We start from the raw sequence: 26,120 nt of genomic DNA, 5'->3' as shown, positions 1-26,120 counted from the left end.
AGGAGGTGATGGGCCCAGTGGCCATGATCTTCGGTTTTTTGATGTTGAGCTTCAGGCCATATTTTGCGCTCTCCTCTTTCACCCTCATTAAAAGGTTCTTTAATTCCTCCTCATTTTCTGCCATCAAGGTTGTGTCATCTGCATATCTGAGGTTGTTGATCTTTCTTCCCGCAATCTTAATTCCGGCCAGGGATCAGTAGAGAGAGACAATTATGGGTAGCTAGGGGACTGTGTCTTAAAAGCAACTAATGGAAAACAACATGGAATAAAAAATTTGCCTCTTGCAGGTTAACAGATATATGGATTTTGTTGAATAAGATAGTGAGTCATACACCAGTGCCTGATGAACAAGAGAAAGACGGTTAAGATCAGAATTATGAAAGTGGAAAACAAGAAGGAAGAAAAGCAGAAAACAAATGAAGGACATTATCTCTTGATATCCAGAACATGGGAAGCCCCCTTCTGATTATTTTTTTTAAATTTGGAATGTTTAATTAGCTGTACTGTTTGTATTATGATTTGGTATGATTGGAATTGATTTGTCATTAATTGGAAGGTTTTTAATGGAAAATGAATTAAAATTATTTTAAAAAGAGAAAGAGGCAATTATATGCTATTCTAAGCACCAGCACTCAAGTCATTATAGACACATAGAATTGCAGAGTTGAAAGGAACCCTGAGAGTCATCTTGTCAAATTTAGCTTATGACAGTCCTATGACTGCGGATTGAGACATCAAACCCATGGTGTCCTGGAGAACTTGCTACTCCTGAGTTAAGTGATGTGCAGAATTTCATTTATGCTTATGATGTATCTTACAGGCAAATATTGTGCAATATTTTAAGACTCAGTTACTGCTGTTGGAGACAAAAATTACTAATGATCAGGCTATTTTGTGTTTCCTACTACTCTGTGAAATTCCTCTTCTACAAGGAAAAAACAGCTACAGGTTAAGTTTGTCCACATTTGGTTAGAATCCATACCCCTTTGAATTTACCTTCAGTACAGTGGTACCTCGGGTTAAGTACTTAATTCGTTCCGGAGGTCCGTTCTTAACCTGAAACTGTTCTTAATCTGAAGCACCACTTTAGCTAATGGGGCCTCCCGCTGCTGCCGCACTGCTGGAGCACAATTTCTGTTCTTATCCTGAAGCAAAGTTCTTAACCTGAAGCACTATTTCTGGGTTAGCGGAGTCTGTAACCTGAAGTGTATGTAACCTGAAGTGTATGTAACCTGAGGTACCACTGTATTTGAAGACTTATGGCCATTTCCAATGTTACTTAGATGCCTGCTCAGTTTGCTTGTTCCCACCTCTTCATTAGTTAAGTTAAAAAGGCAGCATGACTCCTGTCCTTCTGAAGAGAACCATACTTGAGTTCCTTGTAGGAAAGGTAAGATAGAAATGTAATAACAAATAGGAAATTATGATTGTGTGCAAATTTAGATCTGTTTAAAAAGGGAAAGGGCATTGGTGCAGTAGGGAACAGATTATGGACAGTAGTTGTTTCTGAGGAACAGTAGTAAGAGAGAGCAACACAGCAACACGAAGGTCAGTGGTAGACCAAGACCCCTTTTTTTACTCCAGCCAAGAGCACAATGGTAACCAAAACCAAAGGCTACATGGTGAGAAAACAGAATACTTCCTTTTCCCTCGCTTTCAGATCGAGTCACTCTCTGGGGCAGTCCTAGGTCATGCCTGGGATTTGCTTGAAGAGCAACAAAGGCAGTTCCTAACTGACACAACAACATTTTGCAAGCTATGAAAAATATTTTTATTTCCCCAACATGCACGCTTACCCGAACCCTTCATCGGGCAGAATGGGAATAAAGTCAGTTTCAAGGACACAGAAGTATAGAAGGTGGTTACCAAGGGAAACACTTGGAGCCATTTCGAGTAGCTAATGGCCAAATCCCAGAAAAGGCTTAGCACATCCACACATGGAGACCCTCCAAGTGTCCCTATTTTCCAGGGACAGTCCCATAAATACAGAAGCCATCTCGGTTTTTTATTTGATCCTGCACGTTTCCTTAAGACGTCCCTAGGCGGGTATGGAGTTATGTGACCCCTGAGCCAAGGAAATAAGTCACTATACAACCTTTAGAAGACATCTGAAGGCAGCCCTGCATCGGGAGAAGTTTTTAATGTTTGTTTTATTGTGTTTCTGTATACGCTGGAAGCAGCACAGAGTGGCTCGGGCAACCCAGTCAGATGAGCGGGGCATAAATAATAAAATATTACCAGCAAGAATATTATTGGCCCAAAAATGGAAGCAAGAAGAACTGCCGACGACTGAAGAATGGAGGATGAAGTTAATGGACTATGCAGAACTAGATAAACTAACAGGAAGAATTCGAAGTAAGAGCTGTTCGACAGTGGAATTTGCTGCCAAGGAGTGTGGTGGAGTCTCCTTCTTTGGAGGTCTTTAAGCAGAGGCTTGACAACCATATGTCAGGAGTGCTCTGATGGTGTTTCCTGCTTGGCAGGGGGTTGGACTCGATGGCCCTTGTGGTCTCTTCCAACTCTATGATTCTATGATTCTATGAAACCGGTGGGACCAGAAATTCACGGAAGACTGGAGTAAATTTACGGATTATTTGAAAAGTATCTGTGAAGATCAGACGACGTTTGTAGGTTTGCAAGAAGCTCTGTGAGGAGTATTATTGGAAGTACTGCAAAAACAGATAGGGGAAGGATAATTTGTTAAGAGACTTAAAGGCAATATAAAGTTAAGAAATGTATAAGAAGTAGATAAAACGGTGGATTATCCAGAGGTGCTGATGGAAGTAAAAAAAAAAGATTGTATAAGCGATAAGTTTTGTGGTACATTTTATAACTGATATGTTAAAATCAATACAAATTATATAAATAAATAAATAAATAAATAAATAAATAAATAAATAGTAAAATTGAATAGGATGTCCCTGTTTTCATTGGAGAAATGTTGGAGGGTATGCACACATATGAAGATAGCAAGAGCCTTGAGGATCAGCCCGTGGCCCATCTCGTGTTCTCATATTGGCCAAGCATACGTCCCATGACTCATGGGGGATCATGGGGAAATACACAGGACTGTAGTAACTCAGGCAATTACTGGTACATTCTCTGAGGAACTCAATTGTCTTCTGCAATCTCAACTCCAGGTTTCAGAAGACCTTGCTCAGGCAAGATGCCAAGTTGACTCACCTCCTCTTTGCTTCTGATTACTCATAGTCTGACTGTACACTAGGGATGCACAAGGGTGGTACTTTCAAATTTTCTACCGCTTAAGTTCAGTCTTCCACCTTTCCACCTCAGTTTGCAAAAAAAGAAGAAAAAGTCTGCACGGAAATTCATCAGCATCTTTGTACAAATTTCCCCAACATACACATTTCTGCATGTTCATTTTTGCCTAAGATACATACCTTTGCAAAGCATTTCCCCTCATACAGATGCATTTTCGTATCTCGTCTTCGCTAACATATACCGTATTTTTCGCTTCATAAGACGCACTTTTTTCCTCCTAAAAAGTAAGGGGAAATGTGAGCGCGTCTTATGGAGCGAACGGCACTGCGCAGAGAGGGAGAGGTGCGCAGCGCCCCTTCAGCAAAGTGGGAGGAGGAACGGAGCCCCTTCTGTTCCTCCTCCCACTTCGCTGGAGGGGCGCTGCGCAGCTCTCCCTCAGGACAGGAACAGAGCCCCGCCTGCTGTCCTGGCTTCTGCCAGTGTCGTATAGTGGTTAAGAGTGGTAGATTCGTAATCTGGAGAACCGGGTTCGCGTCTCCGCTCCTCCACATGCAGCTGCTGGGTGACCTTGGGCTAGTCATGCTTCTCTGAAGTCTCTCAGCCCCACTCACCTCACAGAGTGTTTGTTGTGGGGGAGGAAGGGAAAGGAAAATGTTAGCCGCTTTGAGACTCCTTCGGGTAGTGATAAAGTGGGATATCAAATCCAAACTCTTCTTCTTCTTCATCATCATCCCGCTGCCAGGGAGAGGCTGCACACGTCTATCCCATAAGCCAGGACAGCAAGAAAACAAGAAAAAAAATATTCTGAATCCCAGAAGCCAAATTGCTCTTGCTGTTCTGGTTTCTGGGATTCAGAATTTTTTCTTCTTCTTATTTTCCTCCTCCAAAAACTAGGTGCGCCTTATGGTCTGGTGCGTCTTATAGAGCAAAAAATATGGTACATTTTATACACACTTTACCCTGATTTGCGAAATTAGAAGTGCATATTTTAAGGGACGGCTGACTTTCAGTTTGCAAATTGTGTCAGAGGGTGTGAATTAGGGAAATCCACCTTTAAATGCAAACGGAATCTAATCCCCCGCCCCTCGTTGCCAACTCTCAACTCCATCTACAACACATGTTCCCTCTGTTCCCTCTTGTCACTGCTTGAATGGTCAGAGAGGACAAATGAACAGGCACATTGTGTGTGGGGGGTGGAGGTGTGGGTTCATGGCACCCATGTGAGGGTGGGGGTCTTGGCAGGTGCCCAGCAAGTACGACTCCTCGTGCCAGAGCCCTGGCCTTTTGAATACAGCCTTAAACAATTTCCACATAAATCATAAAATCTAAAACTAAAAAATACAACATTAATATCAATAACAATTTAAAATGATATAGATAAAAAATAAAAACAATTTAAATATTAACAATTTTAAAAAGGCCCCATCTCTGTCGAGCAGCAGCAGCGGTCCTTTATGAAGCCCTCCAGGCCCCATCCCAAGCCAGGTGGAAAGAGGCAGGGCCGGGCCTTACAGGCTCCCAGCAGGTCAGTCCCAGCAGGTCAGATAAAGCTTAGCTTAGATTGGTTGGACTTAGGAGTGATGTGACTTACGAGCAAGGCAAGTTGCACAGCAATCTCAGAGAGCTGTGGCTGATCGCTGCTGGAACCCAAGGCTGTGGCTATGGAAGAAGCAATATTATTTTGGGGTGCAATGCTGTGAACCCCTCCATCTTAGGCTGAGGTTGCATATATGTATAAATAAACCATATATCATAAAGACACCACAGTCTCTGCTGGGCCTCATTTTCCAAAGGGAAACACAAATCCTACTCTTACTCACAAGTTGAACTAGAGTTTATAAAGTGATGCTGCCAACTCCTAAATATTTGTAGTATGGCAGCCTTAGTTGCTGAACCTTCAGTGACTTGTGCTGCTTGCAAATGTTTTTTGTTTTAATAATAAAAAAGAAAGAAACTGAAATTATTTTATAAATAGGCACACTCCAGGAAGCTACTCTGGGGAAATTTATTCCAAAGAATGTTGGAGCTTTACTGGCAATTGCAGTTAGAAACAGAAAGTAATACGAAGAAGAAATCATGACTGTGCAATATTGCATGTCTCATGAAGAAACTATTTGTGAAGTAATACTTCACTAGAAGCTTACAACTAAAAAAATTGCTAGTTCATGTCACACTTGCATGTAAATTCGACATGTACGGATACTCCTTCCTGACCATAAAGCATACATCATCATCAATATACTAGGCTTTGGGAAGGAGGCAGGAGGACTCTGGAACCCCAACAGAGCCCTTATGCCAAAAATGGCCTCTTCTGTAAGGAAATTAATTTGCACAACAGACACTCCAGTTTCTCTTTTTCTCTAGCAAGTGGTGGAGCTTCATGCTCCGACACTGGGGGGCGGAAAGCAGGCGGGGGCGGGGCTGGCGTGCATTCTGGGGGCGTGGCACGCTGCCCACAGGGGCATATCAGGTGTCCTGGGGGCGTGGCACCCAGCACGAGCAGGGGGGCAGCCCCGATGGCACCCCACCAGGATCGCTGGGCCCGTCTGCTATGGAAGGCCCCATCCCACCCTCTGGAGCAGATGTTAGGAGTGTGCAAGAAGCCAAAGAGGAGGAAGAGTTAATACGTGCAATCCTATGGCCTTAAACTTTACAGAACAAAAGCAGTTGGAACCATATTGACTGGGGAAACAGCCCATAAAGGTAAAGGTAAAGGGACCCCTGACCATTAGGTCCAGTCGTGACCGACGCTGGGGTTGCAGCGCTCATCTCGCTTTACTGGCCGAGGGAGCCGGTGTACAGTTTCCGGGTCATTTGGCCAGCATGACTAAGCCGCTTCTTGTGAACCAGAGCAGCGCACGGAAACGCCGTTTACCTTCCCACCTGAGCGATACCTATTTATCTACTTGCACTTTGATGTGCTTTCGAACTGCTAGGTTGGCAGGAGCAGGGACCGAGCAACGGGCGCTCACCCCGTCACGGGGATTCGAACCGCCGACCTTCTGATTGGCAAGTCCTAGGCTCTGTGGCTTAACCCACAGCGCCACAAGCACCCGCTTCGCATCCTGCTGATGCTGCTCTTATCAAATCTGGAGCCCATCACTGCTGAGTTAAAATGAAGACAAAAACTATCAGGGCATTATCCTTGTTTGCCCTGCATCAAATCTTTGGCTCTGGTTAGCAAATATATTAGTAAGGAACAGGCCTAACACAAGAAAAGGGAAATAGGTTGTGCTAGAATGAGTACCACAGAAAGACAGTATATTAAGGTATTCGATAAGGGGGGGGGGACACCAGAAGTATGGAAAGGGTAGCCTAGCAGTTACAAAAGAGAATTAGAACTTTAAAGTCACTTAAAGAATAAATAATACACTAGAATCAAAAATTAGAAGTAGCATGGGGGCCAGAGGAGTTCCTTTGAACAGAGTTCTTAGGAGATCCCCATTTCCCTCACAGAGCTAAAATTCACAGACTTCTCAGCACCCTTAACTTAGGGCTGCCTTACCGGGGTTTCGAAGGTGGAATACTGGTTTTTCCTTTTTGAATAGCAACCCTACCTTAACAAACTACCTGGGTTCTTTGGAAGAAGCCACAGCTGTTGAAGCGGTATAATAGTGCTTTAAATTATAATACAGATGTGGCCCTATATAGATTTTAAAAACCTGGAAGCCATCACCATGCACATTTCAGTTGTCTAGCAGCCAAACTGCAGCACAATGGAAAAGAAATAGTGCCATCTGGTGTATAATAAGTACAAAGTCTGTGGTCATTTCCTTTCAAGGAAGCAATGGAATACTTTATAGGCCTGTGCATAGGTAAGTTCATTAACAACAACAATAACAACACAACACAAAACAAAACTAGGAGACTAGGCATATAAACTAAATTAGCATCTTGAAGAGTCTCGCATACATGCAATTTCCAACTATATATTACAATGTTACTGATCCATGGCATCCAAAGATCTGACCTACAGAATTAAAAATTTCATGTTTTATCTAGTTTCTGATCCCTTTCTTGATGAACAGCTTTTGCAGTTGGAAAGCCACTTCCGTACTGATTTGGTGTACGAAATGCATGCATTTAAAATATATTTCTCGAACTTCTGGTGGATCCACAGCAGAATGCGTTCAACACATATTTGAAGCATACGGTTTCCCTCAAAGTGTCCTGGGGACTGCCGTTTGTTAAGAAGTGCTGGGAGCTGTAGGCCTTGGAAGGGGAAACTACAATTTCCAGAATTCTTTGGGGAAACTCATGCGCTTTAAATGAATGCACTTTTGGTTTCAGCCAATAATGCAGTACACCTGGGCATCCTGGCTGGGGCTGAGGAAAAGTCCCTTTGCTCAACAGAACACTTCATTTGGCCAGTTAGGATATATCCGAAGTAGAATGGGACGCGGGTGGCGCTGTGGGCTAAACCACAGAGCCTAGAGCTTGCTGATCAGAAGGTTGGCGGTTTAAATCCCCGTGATGGGGTGAGCTCCTGCTGCTCGGTCCCTGCTCCTGCCAACCTAGCAGTTCGAAAGCACATCAAAGTGCAAGTAGATCAATAGGCACCGCTCCGGCAGGAAGGTAAACGGTGTTTCCATGCGCTGCTCTGGTTCGCCAAAAGCGGCTTAGTTATGCTGGCCACATGACCCGGAAGCTGTACGCCGGCTCCCTCTGCCAGTAAAGCAAGATGAGCGCCGCAACCCCAGAGTCGTTCGCAACTGGACCTAACAGCCAGGGGTCCCTTTATCTTTACCTGAAGTAGAAGAACTTTACCTCTTCTTTTACACACATTTCATCACCCCCACCTACAACCCCTGAATTAAATTAAATAGGCCTTGCTTGTGAGTAAGCTTACAGATTAGATTGCAGCTTCACAGTCTGAGCTTTACTCAGAAGCAAGCCTGAAAGATAACGGGGCTTACTCCCCATAAATGTGCCCCCTAAACAGCAGCTGGGGAATAACATCACATCACATCACAGCACAGCACAACACAACACAACACGCAGGCCTGGCCTGGCCTAGCAACCCTATGTGTGTGTGTGATGATGATGATTTTGCAAGTAAAAAAAGAGGGGCTCCCACCCTCTCATTCCCTCCCTCAGTTTCCACCCACCCGCTGAAATCGTTCCCCGTTTATTTATTTTTATTGAAAGATTCCCACAGCTCCAGCCGGTGGAGCACGAGACTCTTCATCTCAGGGTCCTGGGTTCGAGTCCCACGTTGGGCCGAAGATTCCTGAATCGCGGGTGGGAGGGACTGGACTGGATGACCCTGTGGCCCCTTCCCACTCCTGCTAGGATTCCTAGAAGATACACAGCAGTCCGTAGAAACGACAGGTCAGTACGAGAGACGGGGCCACATATGCCAAACTCCGGGCAAAAAGCCGGCCAGCCGCTCAAGAAGCCGTAGCAGCAGAAGAAAAAGAGAGGAGGAGGAGGAGGAATAGGAATAGGAATCGTGCCCGGAAATGACGTCCCATCGCTTCCTGGCCCTCAAACAAGCGAGTCTTGGCGGGTTGGCGCAAAGTCCGCTCGGGCGGAGAGGAGGGAGGCCGCTGAGGAGGAGGAGGAGGGGAGGCCGGGAAGGCGGCAGGTAAGGGGGGAGGAGGGGGGTCTAGGGTCTAGGGAGGAAGCTTCCGAGGGGCAGCGCTTCGGGGGGTGGCGTTTCTGCAGCGCCTGCTGTCCAGGGCTGCCCGCTTTGGCCTTGGCGGAATACGGGGCGGGTTGGAGCTGCTGCTGCTGCTGCTGCGAGTGTGGACCGTTCGGACCTGGAGCGCTTCTGCACCGTGTATTGTTATTCTCCCCTCCTGCAACAAAAACAACAACCACACACACACACACACCACCACCAACAACAACAACAACAAGAAGTTTGTTACTGGTATGACCTTCCGTGTGCATGCACACTTCTTCAGATACACAGGCATGCACACGAAAGCCCATACCAATAACAAACTTAGTTGGTCTCTAAGGTGTTATGGAAGGAATTTTTAATTTTTTTTAATTATTTGTTTCGACTATGGCAGACCAACACTGCTACCTACCTGTAACACATAACAACAACAACACACACACACAACACACACATACATATATAACAACAACACACGCACGCATATATAAAACGCACACATACAGTATACAGTGGTACCTTGGTTTACAAACTTAATCTGTTCCTGAAGTCTGTTCTTAAACCAAAACCGTTCTTAAACTGAGACACACTTTCCCTAATGAGGCCTCCCATCGCTGGTGCCCTTCCACCATTCGGATTCCGTTCATAGACGGAGGTAAAGTTTGCTAACCGGGACACTACTTCTGGTTTTGCAGAGTTCGTAAACCGAATCATTTGTAAACAGGGCTGTTCTTAAACCAAGGTACCACTGTAAATATATATAAAACCACACACACACACCTATAACAACAAAAACAACAACAACACACATATATAAAACAACGCACGTACACATATATAGTATATATGTATATAAAATAACACACACACATGTATATACATATGTTATTTTTGTTGCAGGAGGGGAGAATACACCCCCCCCCCAGATACTCTGCCATTTGGGTACAGCTCCCCACCCCCCAATTACTTTTTAGTACTTGTGGGGGTGGGTAGGTGATGCATATTTTTCTCCACCTCCAGGATTGAGTTGCCTCTACCACCCTGAGACTGTAGAAAGCCGCCTTCTAAGACAGGCTTCTACAGCCTGGTGCCCTCGTGTTTTGAACTCCCATCACCCTTGGCTGTTGGCTGTGCTGGCTGGGGTTGAAGGGAATTTGAGTCCACAAATATCTGGAGGGTGCCAAGGCTGGGGATCCACAGCAAGGCTTCCCACATTTCCTACTATGTAATTTCAGGCTACTGCCTCTCTGGATGGGCTAGTGCCAATAAAATGCCAAATAAAGAGAAGTGTTGACAATCACGTGCAAAGGTTGAATAAGTAGTTTTCATTTCTCAAGTGTTAGATTTGCACGGTTGGTGTGTTTTATTACTGAGTCATTTCTTTATGGGAGGAAAAATAATAACTTGTAGCTCAAATTTCAACAGTGTTAATGATCATTGCAAATATATATATATATATACTCTCTCCATTTAGGTCAAAATGGGTTTCATATTTTCGAAGTCTGTGAATGAAAGCCTAAAGAGTCAACAGGAGTTTATGCTCATGAACTCTCGACTTCAGGTTGGTTATTATATTACAGAGCATGTAGCAACGCGATGATTTTATACTCTGGTACAAAAATATGTGCATACAGCATTGGTTACCCCACAATGACATGCATCTCATACGTGGTACTGGGAACCGAAGTAAAAATATGGATTAGATAATTTGCTCCCAGACAAATGCACCTTGGAACTGCAAAGGTGCCTTCTTGCAGTCCTCTACCCACTTACCTGGGAGTATGTCTCATTGAACTAAACGGGGCTTACTTCTGAGTAGGCATGTTTAGGATCACACAGTAAATTTGTGTGTATGATGCATACGTACACCTGAATGAAGAAAGAAGGTGAGAGCTGGGAGTTGAGAGAGACCTGAGGTGTAGAGAAAAGAACAAATAGTTTTCGTTCTTTTCTGTCTGCACAGTACTCTTAGGGCTCTTTTAGCCTTAAAGTTAAGATCCCAGTGTAACATTGACACACTTAAAGTGAAGACCAGCAGATGGGAAGGAGGAAAGTTGACAGTGGGGGTGAATGGAAGAGAATCTTAAATTACCTGCCCCCCCACCTTCCCAGTAGGAGAACAGGAAGCAGATTAAATAACAGGAAGGTAATAAAGTATCCTGTTTTCCAGCAGATCTTATTAATCTGCCATGTAGAATTTAATTTTGTCTTTGTCTTCCTTGGCAAATCTGATTAGGTTATCGGATTGTCTTATCCTGAAGACCTTACTGTTAATATAATACATTGCTGTGCGGCTTCAGAACACTTAAGCAATACAAATATATCCGAGATAATTGCGTGTTCTTGTTTATTTTAAGAAAAAAGCCTCTGCAGTGCTTGTTTATGTATTCTCTGCTTCCAGAATCACATTCTAAACTTGTTGGTGCAATTTGTCTTCAAAATAATTTTTTCTTCCCTTAAAGTAGTCCTTGGGTCTTTCTTGGAGGCAGAAGAGCTTAAAGTATGTGGTCCAAAATATAGAATATTTTACACTCCTAGTTTAGCTGAATGATATGTTGCCTAGTTTTAACAGTGGTGTTTGTGTAATCCAAGCCTGGCTTTTTCCAGGAGATTGTAGCACTTAAAGTATTCTTAAGTAAGATGTGACATTGCCATGTGGCGTGTAAGGGCATATAAAAAATAAATAGCTAGGGAGGGGGCGCTTATTTAGCTCCATGTCCGAAAGCTTTTATTAGTCTTCCTTATGACAAGTGTTGTCCCTTGATAAGAAGAGCATTGCAGGATCAGGCCAAGGTACATCCAGTCCAGCAGTGGCCAACCAGATGTTTATGGGAAGCCCATGAGCAAACAAAAGTAATGAATTAGAGGGGTGTTGTTTCCAGTGAGAGGCTAGAGAAAAGATGGTTTAGAAAATAAGAGTGACTGATGTTGCAGTTCATTGTTGTTGTTTTTTAATGTCTGCAGCAAGATATGTACTAAAGAATCATAGAACTTAGATGGATAAATTTAATTTTTAATGACAATAAATTCTGCTTGGGTGTCTTCCACTAAACTAGATGTGTCACTTTCAGTTGTCACAAAATATCAGCTACTGAAATGTTTTTGCCATGTATCTTATCGCCATATGACTAAAGAGGTTGACTTGTTAAAAATTGCACACAGTGTTTCGTTTGGGTTGTAGCTGAAGAATATAATAGTAAATGTTGGGGCAGGCATGAGAGAAGATACGTGCTTCCTGTTTCCTGACTATAAAGGGAATTACACCGGTTTAACACATAGCTGTTAGCTTCATCTGACAGACAGTGACACTGTGAAGTTATAAGGAAGGAGAATCGTGCCTTTGACATAAGGGCGGGTGGGCGTCCTATGAAATTTAAAACTTCTCTGAGGAAATAAGAACATTACATTTTCTGTTAGTAGCACTTCGCAGTGCACCGGCTGTTAAAAATGTAAGCACACCGAAAGAAGCTTGGATAATGATTTTATCTCATTGCTAACCACTATGTTACTCATGTTCTGATTTCTCTCGCCACCTGCCCCCCCCTCACACATCCAAGATTTCAGTGAAAGAGGATGTAAATTGTGAACCTAATAAATTGCCTTGTCCAGTACTATATAATGAGCTGCAGAGTTGATCCCAGATTTCATATTAATGGCAACTATATTTGAGTAAGGATACGTGTAAATAATAATAATAATAATAATAATAATAATAATAATAATAATAATAATAATATTTTATTTATATCCCGCCCTCCCCAGCCGAAGCTGGGCTCAGAGCGGCTAACAACAGTAAAATGATCCAATATACTAAAATCATTTCATTATAAAATCAATTCAAATCGGATTAATGTCAACCATTGGGCTAGAGTTCCGTGAGAATTGCCAAAGGAGGGGGTCAGGCTGTGCCCTGGCCAAAGGCCTGGTGGAACAGCTCTGTCTTGCAGGCCCTGCAGAAAGATGTCAAGTCCCGCAGGGCCCTAGTCTCTTGTGACAGAGTGTTCCACCAGATTGGAGCCACAGCCAAAAAAGCCCTGGCTCTGGCTCTGGCTGAGGCCAGCCTATCCTCTCTGTGGCCTGGGACCTCCAAGATGTTTTTGTTTGAAGACCGTAAGGTGTACAGAAGATTAACCTACTGCACGTTTGCAACATTGGGCTGGATCTGTGGATTTTGCATAGACACACTGAAATCCATAGGGCTTATAATCTTAGAGTTCGAAGGGTCCCCAGAGGCCATCTAGTCTAACCCCCTGCAATGTAGGAATCTCGGCTAAAGCATCCATGACAGATAGCCATGCAACCTCTGTTTAAAAACCTCCAGGAAAGGAGAGTCCACAACCTCCCGAGGGAGACCGTTCTACTGTTGAATGGCTCTCGCTGCCATTTTCCTTATGTTTAACTTGTTAGTAATGGCTAACTTAAGTCAAATAGGATTCCCTATATTAAGTCCAGAGGGTACAAGGCTGTAAAACATGGTCATTCCAGGAGATTTTCCACTTTTCTCTAGCTAAGGACCACTAATATGTTCCTGAATTACGTGAAGGATGCTTTTGTTTGCAGAATATGATGATAGTATGTATTTCTGTTACTACATTTCTAGTGCTTCATTAAGATAATTATGTCAATATAGTAGAAAAAAGGGTCTTGGTAACTATTTTTTAAAAATTGAGGAGTAGCAGGGGAAGGCTGAAGTTTTCATTGTTATAACTCTTAAGAAACTCCTCTAACTTCAACATTTAATAGCTTATATTTTAGTTGAACTGCAAAAAATATATGACCTTTAAGGATGTATTTAGACTATCAGGGTGATTTCCCCACTATTAAGTGTAACATAAAAAGATTTGATCAAAATTCTAAGAGAGCCGTTTTGGGGTGGTGGAGGTTTCTGAGGGAGAGCAGCCACCACATCTAAGGCCCCGCTGCTAGCTGCAGCCATGACAGGAGATGGGCGACTTTTTCTCTCCTGTCCTCCCTTCCCATTTTTACCCCTCCATTAGACTCAGTTGAACTGGAAATAACTTTATATCATCATCTTAACTGCATAGTTTGGAGCCCTTTTCAGCACCAATGTGCCTAAAATAAAAGGAATATATTTTAAAATGGTGGTCCAGCCCTTGTCTTTTTTCAAACCCAGTTCTCTGGATATCGTAAATTACAGTACAGTGGTACCTTGGGTTACATATGCTTCAGGTTACAGACTCCGCTAACCCAGAAATCGTGCTTCAGGTTAAGAACTTTGCTTCAGCATGAGAACAGAAATTGTGCTCCGGCGGCGCAGCAGCAGCAGGAGGCCCCATTAGCTAAAGTGGTGCTTCAGATTAGGAACAGTTTCAGGTTAAGAACAGACCTCCGGAACAAATTAAGTACTTAACCCGAGGTACCACTGTATAATCTGTAAGCTTGAGAACAGCAGCTACAGTCGTACCTTGGAAGCCAAATGCCTTCCGAGTCAAACGTTTTGGCTCCTGAATGCCGCAAACCCGGAAGTGAGTGTTCCGGTTTGCAAACGTTCTTTGGAAGGTGAACGTCTGACACAGCTTCCGATTATGTGCAGGAAGCTCCTGCAGCAAATCGGAAGCTTCACCTTGGTTGTCGAATGTTTTTGGAAGTCAAACAGACTTCTGGAACGGATTCCGTTCAACAACCAAGATACAACTGTATTTTAAAATGGTATGTGGGATTCAAAATTACTTTATGAAGTTTATCCTAGAGTAAACACAGACAGGTACTAATTTCCAATGCTGGAGACCAAAAAGCATTTATTAGAATGTCTGCAGGGTGCTCTTTGTTGTTCATCTCTTTTGCCTGTGGAAATGTGCTTTTTAAAATTATTTGCAAGTTTTGCATATGGCTTACAAATTTTGGCATTTAATAATTTGTCAAGTGTGGGAATGTGTGTATATACATATAGGCCTAATATGAAAAAAGTCATAACTATCTTGCTGTAGCTTAATCTATGTGGACAAACACAATTTTCCATTTAGTTTGTGGATTAAAAATGGTAGTGCTGGCAAAGAGAACTGGCAGTGAAAACTTTTATAACTAATTTTATTTTAGCTTCAAGCAAAACATCCCAGCATTACCTTCTATCTTTTTCTATGGGTTTTTTTTAACACAAGCTTTTGCTACAGTCGAGAGAGCAATAAATGAAATGAATTAGGTGATTTTTCTCAATTTATTTGGATGCCTGGATTTTCTATTGAAAATCCAGGCATCCAAATGTTGCTTTTCTGTAGTTAGAATTTGGACAAGTTGTCTTGAGAGACAACGGAGTGCGCCTCTGGTGGGGGTGGGGGAGTCAAACCGCTGCACCAAAGTTACCTCCCCAGAGCACAAGCCTGGGCAGTGTGTATGGAGGGGCTGCCCAAATGACAAGACCCCCCCCCTCGGCATCACTGACGTGGTCCAAAGGAAAGCAGAGCAATACATTTGGCACCAGCTTGGCTGCAGGTGTTGCTGGAAGGAGGCGTACAAAGCCCAATCCAACCATCTTAGGAACTCCACTTTGGATTTGTGTAGGGTTTGCTCCTTAGCCTTCTCTTCTCCCAAAGATATCCTGTAAAGCAGTCATCAGGAATGTGCCCCCAGCGCACCAGGAGAGTCAGCCTCGGAAATTGAGCTGAGTGAGGAAGAGGCAGCCTCTGTAGATGAGAGCTGTCTGTCTTATTTTAGAGAGAACAGCCCAGGGCCCCTCCTTTTCAGGGAAGAAGCGGTTAGTTCCCAAGGGGTGGAAGAGTTGGATGTTGGCCAAGGCTTTGCCAGGCAACCAGCAGGTAAGAGGGTGTCAGAGGCTGAGTCTTCTGAGGAAGAGGTAAGCTCAGCCCTGCAGTCTCCAAACAAGGAGATTAGAGAGGCTCCAAGAGCAACGGAAGGGAAGGAGATGAAAGGTGGGATTTTTGTGTTCTTCCTGTTGGGGGAGGAACGATAAGTCAGACTAAGCAACTAGATTAATGAGAGCAGGCAGATTGCCATGCTCTGAATGTGTTTTTCTTTTAATTAAACTTGTATAAAACTGACGGAGGCTCTTTGCTGCTTTATCAGGCTGCTTGCCTGCCAGAGACCATTATAGCAGTGGAGCGTTAGGATCAGAGTTTTTCTTCTCCTAGATGGGCTAACCTTCTCAGGTTGATGAGCCCCATCTGCCCTTCATTTCTCTCTACAGAACATATAGCAACTGTTGGACCCTCTGTTGGGTGGACCCAACAGTCTGAACAACTATACCAATAAATACAGTCTATTCACAGATGCATAGTATTTATCAAAGTAAGAAATAATGTTGTTTGCTTGAACATGATGGTTTTGAATGATCCTACGCCATACCCAGTACAGTGGTACCTCGGGTTAAGAACTTAATTCGTTCTGGAGGTCTGTTCTTAACCTGAAACTGTTCTTAACTTGAAGCACCACTTTACCTAATGGGGCCTCCTGCTGCCGCTGCACCGCTGCGGCACGATTTCTGTTCTCATCCTGAAGCAAAGTTCTTAACCCAAGGTAATATTTCTGGGTTAGCGGAGTCTGTGACCTGAAGCCGGAGGTACCACTGTAATACCATTATACTGGCACCTAGCACACAAAATAGCTTTTTGAGCATTCTGACAAGGAAAGGACACGCTCCCCTCTGACTCATGCAATATGTTATGCAGGCCTTTGGAGTCTATGGGTGCTGCAGGACAGAAGCTAGTGTAAACCCTATGCCTAAGTGGGAAGGTTACGAAGCAAGAGTCCCTGATAAGAAGGCAGAGCTGGATGACTCTACCCCCTATGCTGGATATTGGATACTGTGCAGTCGATAACATTGCAAGCTTAGGCTGCCACAGCAGCCGCTTTTAATAAAGTTTAGCCACTGTTCACATTGCACTGCTTTCAATGGAGGGCAAATGTTTTCTACTAACATAGTAATAATAATAATAATAATAATAATAATAATAATAATAATAATAAATTTTATTTATATCCCGCCCTCCCCAGCCGAAGCTGGGCTCAGGGCGGCTAACAACAATCGAATAGTTCAACATTCTAAAACATTCATTATAAAATTAATTAAATCAAATTAATGGCAACCATCAAGCAAAGTTTTGTGCAGATTGCCAGAGGAGGGGGTCAGGCTGCGCCCTGACAAAAGGCCTGGTGGAACAGCTCTGTCTTGCAGGCCCTGCGGAAGGATGTCAGGTCCTGCAGGGCCCTAGTCTCTTGTGACAGAGCGTTCCACCAGATTGGGGCCGCGGCCGAGAAGGCCCTGGCTCTAGTTGAGGCCAGCCTAACCTCTCTGAGGCCTGGGATCTTTAGGGTGTTTTTATTTGCAGACCGTAAATTTCTCTGTGGGACATACCAGGAGAGGCGGTCCCGTAGGTACGAGGGTCCTAGGCCGTATAGGGCTTTAAAGGTTAAAACCAGCACCTTAAACCTGATCCTGTACTCCACCGGGAGCCAGTGCAGCTGGTACAGCACCGGATGAATATGATCTCGCAGCGAAGACCCCGTGAGGAGTCTCGCCGCGGCATTCTGCACCCGCTGGAGTTTCTGGGTCAGTCTCAAGGGCAGCCCCACGTAGAGCGAGTTACAATAATCCAGTCTGGAGGTGACCGTCGCATGGATCACAGTGGCTAGGTCAGGGCGAGAGAGATAAGATAGGGGTTTGGGAATCGGTGTTCCTCCTGAGGTTGAACGCCAGCTCCCATCACGGCAGCCATACAGGTGAGAGCTGGGAGTCCAACCAACGTCCTGAGGATCACAGGTTTCCAGCCTCCCCTGCTAAAGCATAAAACGATACAGAAGTAAGCAGGGATTTCTTTTGTTCCATTTATGTCACCTTTTTCTCCACGGAGCTCAAGGTGACATGGTTCTCCCCATCCTCCTTCCATCGCCACAACAACCCTGTGAGGCAGGTTAGGCTGAGAGAGAGAACATGACTGGCCCAAGGTCACCCCGTGAGCTTCGTGGTGGAGCACATGCAAGGACGCACAAGGCAACATTTTGCTGTGCTGTTACGGTGACAGTGTACTGGCCAAACTGGTCTGTTCTTGAAGCTTTCAGTGCCATGGAGTGGATAACACTTCTGTGTAGTGCAAACCCAGGAAACCAGCACCATACGTGTGTGTGTGTGTGCAGTTGTCAGCTACAGTTTAGCTCAACAATCTCTTGACCAAATAGCAAGATGTACTGAATGTGCAGCGATGACGATAACCTTTGCTAGCGGATGGTTTTAGAAAGATCATTGCTCCTGACTCACGCTTCTGCTTGGGTGCTTTTGCCCCCTCTAAAAAGAGCACCTGAATAGGGCACATCACACACTTCAAAAGAACAATAGAAATATCATATTACACTTGCCAGTAATTTCCTTGCTGAAAGAGTTCTAGAACAGCCACACAGCTTAGACACGGCAACCGAATCATCCACTGTTATATTTCTGCTTAAATAAGAAAACGGCATCCATTGGTTTTGTACTTGGTCATTTTTAAAAAACGAAAAAATCCCTACCATTGGTTTCAATGAGACAGAAGATACCTACACAGCTTGTGGGCTGGTGTGATTTTTCTTCCTTGTTGGGGCATGTTTCTTCTGAGAACAAAGAGTATTATGCACTGCTTTGGTACTAGAGGTCGGAACATATAATGTATATCTCTGCAGGCATACCTTAATCAGAGATCTTGTGCACCTCATTGTGGGCTTATGGGTTAGATAATCATCATCTATGAGGCTCCATGTATAAAATCTAATAGAAGGTTGAATTACACATGATTAGTCCCTTCTGGTAATTTTTAGCCTGCAAGTTCTGAGCCTGACCAGGGTTATATAGCATAGTTCATACTTGCTGGTTCTCCCACGTTTCTGGTCTTTGTCTCTGGCTGCCCTCGTTCCTGTTCCTGTTCTCTTTCAGATTTCTGCTATTGCAGTGGTACCTCGGTGTAATGAATATAGGGGTTGCTCGTGCGTAAGTTGCCGCCACTCCTGGCTAGGTTGCCTGGTTAAACCTTTTCTGTCTGGACAGCCCTTCACTTTGTGGCTGCCTCAGTCGCTAGCAGAATCCGTCAGTGGGCGTTTCTTAAACCTTTTCCAGCATAAAAGCTGTTTTACCCCAAGTCTCCTCCTACTCTCCCTGCGCGGAAGTCTTCTGCGCAGGGAGGGTGTGGGTAGTGGAGGACCCGTGCTCTCCCTGCTGGTCTCCGGCGAGGAGTCTTGGAGCCCCCTCGCCGATTCCCCCATCTGCCCCCCCCTTTATCCCTGGTGTTACGCTGATTTCCTTCCCCTGCTGATGAGCTGCCTCTCTCCCTGCTGGGCCCTTCTCCAGCATCGCTTGAGAGCCTTGCCTCCGCCTCTGGCTCCGATGTCAGTTCCCTGACACTCGGGTTAAGTACTTACAGTGGTGCCTCGCAAGACGAAAAGAATCCGTTCTGTGATTCTCTTCGTCTAGCGGTTTTTAGGTCTTGCGAAGCAAGCCCATTGACGGAATAGCGGATTAGCGCTATTAGCGGCTTTCAGCGGCTTATCGGATCAGCTGATAAGCGGCTTAGCGGCTTAGAAAAAGGGGGGGAGGAAAAAAACCCCGCAGGAACTCGCAAGACATTTTCGTCTTGCGAAGCAAGCCCATAGGAGATTCGTTTTGCAAAGCACCTCCAAAACGGAAAACTCTTTCGTCTAGTGAGTTTTCCGTCTTGCGAGGCATTCGTCTTGCGGGGCACCACTGTAATTCGTTCCGGAGGTCCGTACTTAACCTGAAACTGTTCTTAACCTGAAGCACCACTTTAGCTAATGGGGCCTCCCACTGCTGCCGTGCCACCAGAGCACAATTTCTGTTCTCATCCTGAAGCAAAGTTCTTAACCTGAAGCACTATTTCTGGCTTAGTGGAGTGTGTAACCTGAAGTGTATGTAACCCGAGGTACCACTGTACAGGTTTAGGGCAGGTGTGAGCACACTACTATGTGGAGTGTGTTCACATGTCTATATATCTTTGGTGGACAAGAAGAAATATATTTCAAAGATGCCAAGAAGATTAGTGTACTTTGTTGTTCAACCTGCCCAACCATAAGCCTTTATCGGCAACCATAAGCCTTATTTTCCCTTTTTTCTTAGCAAACAGATTACGTAAGCTTCTACATACATTTAAGTTTTTTCACACCACTCTGTTACGCACATTAGAATGGCTGTGTTCTCATGACATGATAAATTCTAAGAGTTTAAAGGATTCCAATGTGACACATGGGCATATACAGTCGTACCCCGGAAGTCGAACGGAATCCGTTCCAGTAGTCCATTCGACTTCCAAAATGTTCAGAAACCAAGGCACAGCTTCCGATTGGCTTCAGGAAGTTCCTGCAGCCAATCGGAAACTGTGGAAGCCCCATTGGACGTTCGGGTTCCCAAGAACGTTCGCAAACCGGAACAGTCACTTCTGGGTTTGCGGCATTCGGGAGCCAAAACGTTCGACTCACAAGGCGTTTGGGATCCAAGATACGACTGTACAATATATATTCTGAGTAACTGTCTCAATCCAACACTATCACCTCGCCCAGTCTGCTTGTTTTTACGTCATTTCCATTCACAGGAACAGAATACTAAACTGTCTCCTTGAATATAGACTTGTTCTGCAAACTTAATCAGAAGGAAGTACTAAGGTCTTGACTGCATATCCTTTCACTCCCAAAAGAAGCTAATGTATTTATTTTATTTATTGAATTTATATACCGCCCTATACCCAGAGGTTGCATGGGAGAGTCATCTTACATAAAAGTCATTGAAAGGAAGATTAAAGTAGAGAAGAAGCCTCTTGTTCAGCAATTGGAGCAAGTGCATATTCAAGAATTCAAGCACTACTTTTGAGATATTAATACAAACTGCTCTTAAGCCACAAATAATATATCCTTACGTAGTTTGTTGTTTTGACCATCATGGTCATATCAACCATAACAACAAGTATATACACTAATACAAAAACCATTTTGTACCAGTTACGTAGGAACTGTCCTGTAGAAAAGTTACTTAAATTTACAAATAAAATTATTGTTGTCTTTTTCTTGTACTTACAGCTTGAAAGGCAACTCCTGATGCAAAATCAAATGCGTGAGAGACAGATGGCTATGCAGGTTGCTTGGACACGGGAATTTCTCAAGTATTTTGGAGCATTTTTCGGACTTGCTGCTATCGGTCTAACAGTTGGGTATGTAACCCTTTTTTCTGAATAATGCAAGAGAGACTGTGTGTTCCGTCATCTAAGCTTTACTCAGAGTAGACTTGTTGGAATTAATGGACGTGACTAAGTTAGGTTCATTAATACCAGTGCACCTACTCTGGGTATAACTTAGTTGAATTTTGCTCAGTGAATGGCACTCAGCCAAGCTGTTGTGTGCGTGCAGAATGAGGTCCATTTGTGCAATGGGATTCCCCCTTATCCTTGTGCCCCCTAAATCTATTCTGGAGGATTGGGGGGGGGGACTTAGGGAGTGTTCATGAAGGGAGGAGAGGGAAGAAGGTTCTGTTGTGCAAGCAGATGTCATTCGCTGCACACATTTTTTAAAAATTTATATACCGCTGTATCATAGAAATATATCACAGCAGTTTACAACAGTATACAAACAAAAAGGCACACAGTAAAATAATTAAATGTTAAAAGCAAGGGAATTAAAATAGACTTAAATATATAACGGGATGCGGGTGGCGCTGTGGGTTAAACCACTGAGCCTAGGATTTGCCGATCAGAAGGTTGGAGGTTCGAATTTCTGCGACGGGGTGAGCTCCCGTTGTTCGGTCCCTGCTCCTGCCAACCTAGCAGTTCGAAAGCATGTCAAAGTGCAAGTAGATAAATAGGTACTGCTCCGGCAGGAAGGTAAACAGCGTTTCCGTGCGCTGCTCTGGTTTGCCAGAAGCGGCTTACTCATGCTGGCCACATGACCCGGAAGCTGTACGCCGGCTCCCTTGGCCAATAAAGTGAGATGAGCGCTGCAACCCTAGAGTCGGCCATGACTGGACCTAATGGTCAGGGGGCCCTTTACCTTTACCTATTATATATAACAGGAATAGGCAAACTCAGCCCTCCAGTTGTTTTGGGACTACAACTCCCATGATCCCTAGCTAACAGGACCAGTGATCAGGGATGATGGGAGTTGTAGTCCCAAAACATCTGGAGGGCTGAGTTTGCCTATGCCTGGTATATAATATTCTAAACGGTTCTGGTGATCAGGGTCACGGTGTGAGGACAAATCAGATCCTACCTCCCCCTGCTCCATAGCCCCAATGCAAATTAAGAGGAGCCAATCATGGGTTTTACAAAGTGAAAATCACACTGACATCTCCAAACACAGAGCTCCAATGTAATGTGGAGGTCTGGCCCTTGAGGAAACATGCAAAGCCATCAATGTTTGACAAGGGATTTGACTTGGGAGGAGGAGAAGCTAATGGACAGATCTATTCTGCTTTGTTTTATTGTTACAAAATGTAATTATGAATGTTGTTAAAAAGGCTGCCCTTCTATCCAGGATGTAAAATATGTTGACAAACGGTTTCCTTGTGAGTAGGTAAGTGTTGATTTCAAGGGCCCTTACTTCCAAACAATTGTCTGGGATCATACAGCTGATGATTATTTTAAAAACAACAACCCTTACAATAATAAAACTGAAGTGGCTCCTGCAAACATGCACGTCAAATGTCAAAAGCCAGGCTAAAGGGTAGGAATATCTCCATCTGCTCCAAGGGCGTCTCTTATCATCAGAGAGAGAATGGCAACTATATCCTTTCTGGAAAGCAGAGCAGGAACAGTCCATGATGGCAAACAACATGGTCCATACTTATCTCTATGTTGAATTCTTCCCCTTGTTTTTATTGGACTATATCCAATGCTAGACCCACTCAAAGTAAACACATTGGAATTAATGGGTCCACTCTTGAGTAGAACATAGTTGCATACAACCCATTGTGTTTTCTTTCCCATTTTTCCTAGATAAATTCTACCTTATCTAAGAAATGCACACTTGACTTATTGTTACTGATCATATACGCCAATCGTGATTCATAGTGAAATTGATGGTGGTGATGATGACAATAATTCAGCTACTTAGAAGTTTACAAAGGAACATTGGCATTCTGGTGTCTCTGCCATTCAGCATTATTGATAACAGCACTATAATATATCTAATTAACCGGAACGTCTGTGTTAGTAGTTCACAATATCTGATAGTGTGACAGCACTTAATGTAATGACTTAAAAGCTGATAATAGACTACGAAATAGCCAAGACTTTTTGAAAAGTAGGTACTGAGGAAATAAAACCTTGGGTGCTTTCAGTTCAGTTTTACTTTGAGTAGATTCATTGAAATTAATGGACCTAACTTAGTCGTGTTCATTAATTCCAGTGAGACTACTTTGAGTAAAACGTTATTGAATATCACCCCTTGTTTATCCATATCACTTCCATACTTATCCAAAATTGAGCTATAAACTAAAGAAAAAGCTAAAGGGTTTCTTAAATCCAGTGCTTGCTAACAAGGGGAAATCTTAATATTGTCTAATTATTTATCTAATTAAATGTATATGCCGCTTCATTGTAAAAGGAAACAAAACTCGATAAGAGGTTTACAAAAAGATATTAAGATATCCCATTAGGATATCCAAAATGGGAGAGCTCAGTTGGTTTTGCATGAGACTCTTAATCTCCGGGTTGTGGGTTCAAGTCCCACCTTGGACAAAAGATTCCCACGTTGCAAGGGGGTTAGACTAGATGACCCTCACGGTCCCTTCCCAACTCTACAATTCTATGATGCTATGATTCAGTGTGTTCTTTTGTTTGAAGCTGTAGGATATTACTTACTTTTTTTTTTTTAATAAACAGGGCAATTAAAAGAAAAAAGCCTGGATTATTCCTTCCAATTGTTCCTTTAGGTTTTGTGCTTGCCTACCAGTATGATATGGGTTATGGTTCACTTCTGCAAAGAATGAAAGGTAGGTATTGTATATTCTCTGCAGCGGCTCCCCGTTTGTGGAATTCTCTCCCCAGGAAGGTTCATGCCTTCATTATATATTTTTAGGTGCCAGGCGAAAGCATTCCTCTTCAACCAGTTCTTGGGCTGATTAATATCCTACAGCCTTTTAAATGTGTCTGTGGGAAGTGGGGTATTGTTTTGCTGTTTTGTTTTGATTATTTACCATATTTTTTGCTCTATAAGACTCACTTTTTCCCTCCTAAAAAGTAAGGGGAAATGTGTGTGCGTCTTATGGATCAAATGCAGGCTGTGCAGCTATCCCAGAAGCCAGAACAGCAAAAGGAGGGATCGCTGCTTTCGCTGCGCAGCGATCCCTCTTGCTGTTCTGGCTTCTGAGATTCAGAATATTTTTTTTCTTGTTTTCCTCCTCCAAAAACTAGGTGCGTCTTATGGTCTGGTGTGTCTTATAGAGCGAAAAATATGGTACTTGTTTTTATCCTGTATTTTATTCTGTGAAGCGCCCTGGGGTCTTACAATGGAGAGCAGTATATAAATCTAATATAAACAAACAACACTCAGTTAATGGCAGATTTGTGATCATTTTGCTCTCACAATATACAAACGTATATACACATGTCCGTATTTTTCTCCCCAGGTGAAGCAGAGCATATACTTGACGCAGAGAACGCGTTGGTGGAAATGCCAAAAGGACCCCTCACTTTCGATGGCATTGAAAAAGCCAGAAGAGCACAGAGCACGTTTTTCATTGAAAAATAGTTTGGAGTGGTGAAGCAGTGCTTCAGAGAACAGAAATATCTATTTGTAATCATGTTACCGACTTGTGATGCTCTGATCTAACAGTGTGTATGCAGGGAGCCTTTGCTAAAATCTCACCAGTCAAGCTGCTTGACAACAAAGACATTTGGGGGGGGTGTCTAGATTCGAGGACCATTGCTCTGCCTCTCAAAAAGCTGGTATTGTTTTTTAATCTGGGCTGAGCACACACAATTTCTCCTATTGGATCAGAGAAGAGGACTATGTGCACTATACCTAGATGGATCACGGCAAACTTGTTTTGAAAACTATTGTCTGATTGTAATGCACATTATGAAATAAAACGGATTTAATACAATTCTGGTTGGGTTGTGTGTTTCATCATGTCTTATTTCTAATAGCTGCAGGAGATTCCTTTGCAGCGAGCATGGAAATTTTGTACATGCTCACGTTTTCAGTGCAAGCTGTATCTCCTTGCAGGAGCTCTGAAATGGTAGAGGACTCCTTTGAAGATGGCAAGACACCTGAACGAGGGAGTTGTAGGGTGTGGGGGGATTGTAGAGTTGCAAGGGGCCAAATTACCCATTATGGTTTTTGTCATTTGGAGTTGCATGACTCTTGAGTTTCAACAGTCACCGGAACACCTGTTTACCTTGGCCTTTGGATACCCGAGACGTATATATTTTTAAGACCTGCTCTACTTGTGAAATTTATTTCCAACAGTTTTTAATGTTTTATTTTAAACAGTTGCACATTCCATCTTGGGACCTTAGGGTGCAGGGTGGGCAATAAATTAAATTAGCAACAATACGCGGGTGGCGCTGTGGGTTAAACCACAGAGCCTAGGACTTGCCGATCAGAAGGTTGGCGGTTCGAATCCCCATGACGGGCTGAGCTCCCGTTGCTCGGTCCCTGCTCCTGCCAACCTAGCAGTTCAAAAGCACGCCAAAGTGCAAGTAGATAAATAGATACCACTCCAGTGGGAAGGTAAATGGCGTTTCTGTGTGCTGCTCTGGTTCGCCAGAAGCGGCTTAGTTATGCTGGCCACTTGACCCGGAAGCTGTGCACCGGCTCCCTCGGCCAATAAAGCGAGATGAGCGCCGCAACCCCAGAGTCGGCCATGACTGGACCTAATGGTCAGGGGTCCCTTTACCCTTTACCTTTAAATAATATTTGGAATGGAGACATGAAAATGTCTCCCCAAGTTGCTTTTTGGCATCGGAGGGAAGTTCTCCCACAGGTGACTGCTCTTTACACTTTTAGAAAGATATGGTGTCATGTGTAGTTCAGCCTTGATTGTCACACGTTCTGTAACTCATGCCAGTTCAACCTGCTGGCATTTTGAGAAATTGGATCAATTTGAGTTGCCTATTTGGGCTATTCACAGGAGGCCTCTTGTTGCATGAAACCAAGACGTCTTTCCTCAAGATTGTCCTTCGCTACATTACATTTCGGGGAAATGGACTTTTTGGAAGATCTGTCTAGGACAAAATTGCGTGGTCACCATGACATGCTAGATAGTGCCATTGAAGCAGCACAATTGTTCTCCGTTCCATAGCTGCGTCATTTTGGTACCATTTTTAAAGTC

General features: G+C 43.7%; 1 protein-coding gene across 1 annotated transcript; it reads left to right on the top strand.

Annotated features, from left to right (window-relative positions):
- The first annotated feature begins 8,727 nt into the window (after nt 1–8,727).
- PLGRKT (plasminogen receptor with a C-terminal lysine) lies at nt 8,728–24,890 on the top strand. Its single transcript, XM_081177089.1, has 5 exons — nt 8,728–8,809; nt 10,323–10,409; nt 20,873–21,003; nt 23,668–23,777; nt 24,414–24,890. The coding sequence occupies exons 2-5, from the start codon at nt 10,329–10,331 to the stop codon at nt 24,533–24,535; spliced, it is 444 nt and encodes a 147-aa protein (XP_081033215.1). The 5' UTR covers nt 8,728–8,809; nt 10,323–10,328; the 3' UTR covers nt 24,536–24,890.
- Nucleotides 24,891–26,120: the final 1,230 nt, after the last annotated feature.

This window comes from Podarcis bocagei (assembly GCF_964188305.1).
Source record: "Podarcis bocagei genome assembly, chromosome: 17".
NCBI lineage: Eukaryota > Metazoa > Chordata > Lepidosauria > Squamata > Lacertidae > Podarcis > Podarcis bocagei.
This window is presented reverse-complemented; position numbering and strand designations above follow the sequence as displayed.